General features: G+C 34.2%; 1 protein-coding gene across 1 annotated transcript; it reads left to right on the plus strand.

Annotated features, from left to right (window-relative positions):
* Positions 1-598: 598 nt before the first annotated feature.
* LOC123663597 (piggyBac transposable element-derived protein 4-like) lies at positions 599-2,242 on the plus strand. Its single transcript, XM_045598268.1, has one exon. It carries the CDS (start codon positions 599-601, stop codon positions 2,240-2,242), a length of 1,644 nt encoding a protein of 547 aa, XP_045454224.1.
* The last annotated feature ends 768 nt before the right edge of the window (positions 2,243-3,010 follow it).

Genomic DNA, 3,010 nt, shown 5'->3' on the forward strand with positions numbered 1-3,010 from the left:
AAAATAAAATTAATTTATTTTTTGTTTTTGCCATGAAAATGAAAATTTATTTACTCATTTACTTATAAGAGATGGTACACAGCACAGAAATTATAAAACAAACAAGAATGAAATATAATCAAAAAGGCCAATTACGGCCATCTATCATTTTAAAATTTAACCCTAGAACCCTACATGGGGTGCTAGAGTACCCCAAAGCAGTTTGTTTTCTAATTATTTATGTTTGTATAAAACCCATAGATTTGGGCATCCGTGTATTTTAGTTTAGTGTTGAACGCTTTCGATTCATTAGTGTAGCTGCGACCGTCGCACTGTGCGAACGTGTCTACAAGCGACGTGGGGTGCTCCCGTACCCCAGTGTAGGAAAACCGTAAGTATTTTTTAAATATAATTGTTATATCAATATATTCTTTTTTTTTAGAAGACGATTTTTAAATAGTTTTATCATTTAAATTACAAAAATATAAAAGAATAAAATTTTATTATTTAATTTAAATTAATTTTATTAAGCCTTTTATATGTAAAAAAAAATCGATGTTTTAACTATTTTGTGCAGCAAATACTCAGTTAATGGATTTATTTTTAATCTTTTTTTTAGATGGCTGCCAGTCAAGGATTGAATGACGACCTGATCAGTTCTATCTTAAATCACGAATCTGGTGATGAAGAAGAGGGAGATGTGATAAATCAAAGTCAGTTAGCAGAATTATCTGATGATGAACCCGATGGTCTTATAGAAGATTTTCGCATAAACAAAGACGAAGATGCTGTTTTTGATACCTGTGAGAAAGCACCTACGGATTCGGCCTTAGACACAGAGATTGATAATAGTGATGATGAGATGACTTTACATGAATTATCACAAGATTTGAAAAGGAAAGGAAAAGTAAAAGTTTTAGAGGTGCCAAGGGTTATTTATGGAAATGGAAAGAATAAGAGACATAAATGGAGTGGTGAACAACCAATAAGACGTCGCATTGCTCAACGAAACATCATTTTGCATGTGATGGGTAACAAGGGCGCAGCTAAAGATATTACAAATCCGATACAGGGTTGGTCTCTTTATTTTACCAATGAAGTATTGGGCAAAATTGTAGAACACACATATGCGGAAATTGCAGTACAGCAAAAGAATTATAAAGGTTTTCAAGAAGAAGAGGGTGAAGAAGTTATCGGATCATCGTCAAGCACGCTTTCGTTTGTAAAACTGGTATCACTGACTGAATTAAAGGCCTTATTCGGCTTTTATTATTTAGCAGGCGTTTTCAAAATGAATGATATGAACACCAAGGAAATCTTTGACAAACATTCTGGAGTGGCACTTTTTAGAGCTATAATGAGCCGTTGTAGATTTGAGTTTTTGACAAACTGTCTTCGGTTTGACGACAAACAGACTCGTGAAGAACGTCGTGTAAACGATCGCTTGGCCCCAATCAGAGAGATTTTTGATCAAATTATTGTAAGTTGTGAAGAATTATACTCGCCATCTGATTGTTGCACTATTGACGAACAACTATTGTCATTCCGTGGGCGATGTCTCTTCAAAATGTATATACCTTCAAAACCAGATAAGTACAGGATTAAAATTTTAATGATTTGTGATGCAAAAACCGCTTACATGTTGAAAGCTATTGTGTATGTAGGTCAGACAAATGCACCGCCAAACTTATCAATTCCTGAGTATTATGTTGTTGAACTTTCAAGGCCAATAGAAAGGTCTCGTCGTAATATTACGATGGATAATTGGTTCACCAGCATCCCCTTAGCCAAGAAATTACTAGAAAAAGACTTGACCTTGGTTGGAACGACACGCAAAAATAAGAGTGAGATACCACAATCATTTTTAGAGCTTACAGGTCGTGAACAAAATACTGCTTTGTTTGCATATGATGGAGCGCTAACACTTTTATCATATTGTCCACCTAAAAAATCTCATAAAAAAGTTGTGATTATGCTTTCAACTCTCCATGATACTCCAGATAAAAGCAACGAAGTTCAATTGTCAGAAATTATACATTTTTATAACAAAACAAAAGGAGGGGTGGACGTTTTCGACGCAATGGCCAAAAAATACTCTTTCCAAAGAAAAACCAAACGTTGGCCAATGACCTTATTTTATGGGTTGTTGAATGCAGTGGGTATTAACTCCTGGGTCCTCTACAAGTGTTCAAGAGCAAATAATAAACCAAACAAAGTTCAGACGCACTTTTTTGAAAAAATTAGGCTTAGGTCTCATTGGTGAACATTTGGAGGAACGTTATCAAAAACCGATTTTGAGGAGGGATATAAAAGATTCCATTGCAGCTATCCTCAAAAAAACCACCGGATTTTCCCAGGTCTGTTCCTGTACAGCAGACACAAGGACGTTGTGGCTTTTGTCCAAGATCTAAAGACAGAAAAAGTAAAACGATGTGCCATAAGTGTAAAATACCCATTTGTTTGGAACATCAGATTAAAGTCTGTGAAAAATGCTCAATTTAATACAAAGATTTTATTATAAGACTGATTTGTTAATTGTAAGTTCCTATTATTTGATAATAAAAAATATTTTCATACATTGGTTTTTATTTACAAAAATTCCACGCATTTATGTACGGGGTACTCCAGCACCCCAATATAGGAATAACTAGGGCCCAGGAGTGTAGGGTTCTAGGGTTAAATTAACAAACGTGAAAAAAAAGCTAAAGGAAAAACAAAAAAAAAATCAAACAACTTATTTTCATATTAAGCCTATAAAATTTGTCAAATAGTACGTATTCGTAACTAATAAAACCACAATGATATAGCTTGTAATCTATTGTATTATAAAACTGAAGAATTTGTTGTTTGTTTGCTTGAACGCGCTAATCTCAGGAACTGCTTGTCTGATTTGAAAAATTCTTTCAGTGTTCGATAGCCCATTTATTGAGGAAGGCTATAAGATATTTGTTCTAAATTAACGCGTGCGAAACCGCAGGGTACAGCTAGTCTAGCATATAAATTACAGATAGACTTACTTTATATTAGCTGG

Source organism: Melitaea cinxia, chromosome 20 (assembly GCF_905220565.1).
Source record: "Melitaea cinxia chromosome 20, ilMelCinx1.1, whole genome shotgun sequence".
NCBI classification, from domain to species: Eukaryota; Metazoa; Arthropoda; class Insecta; order Lepidoptera; family Nymphalidae; genus Melitaea; species Melitaea cinxia.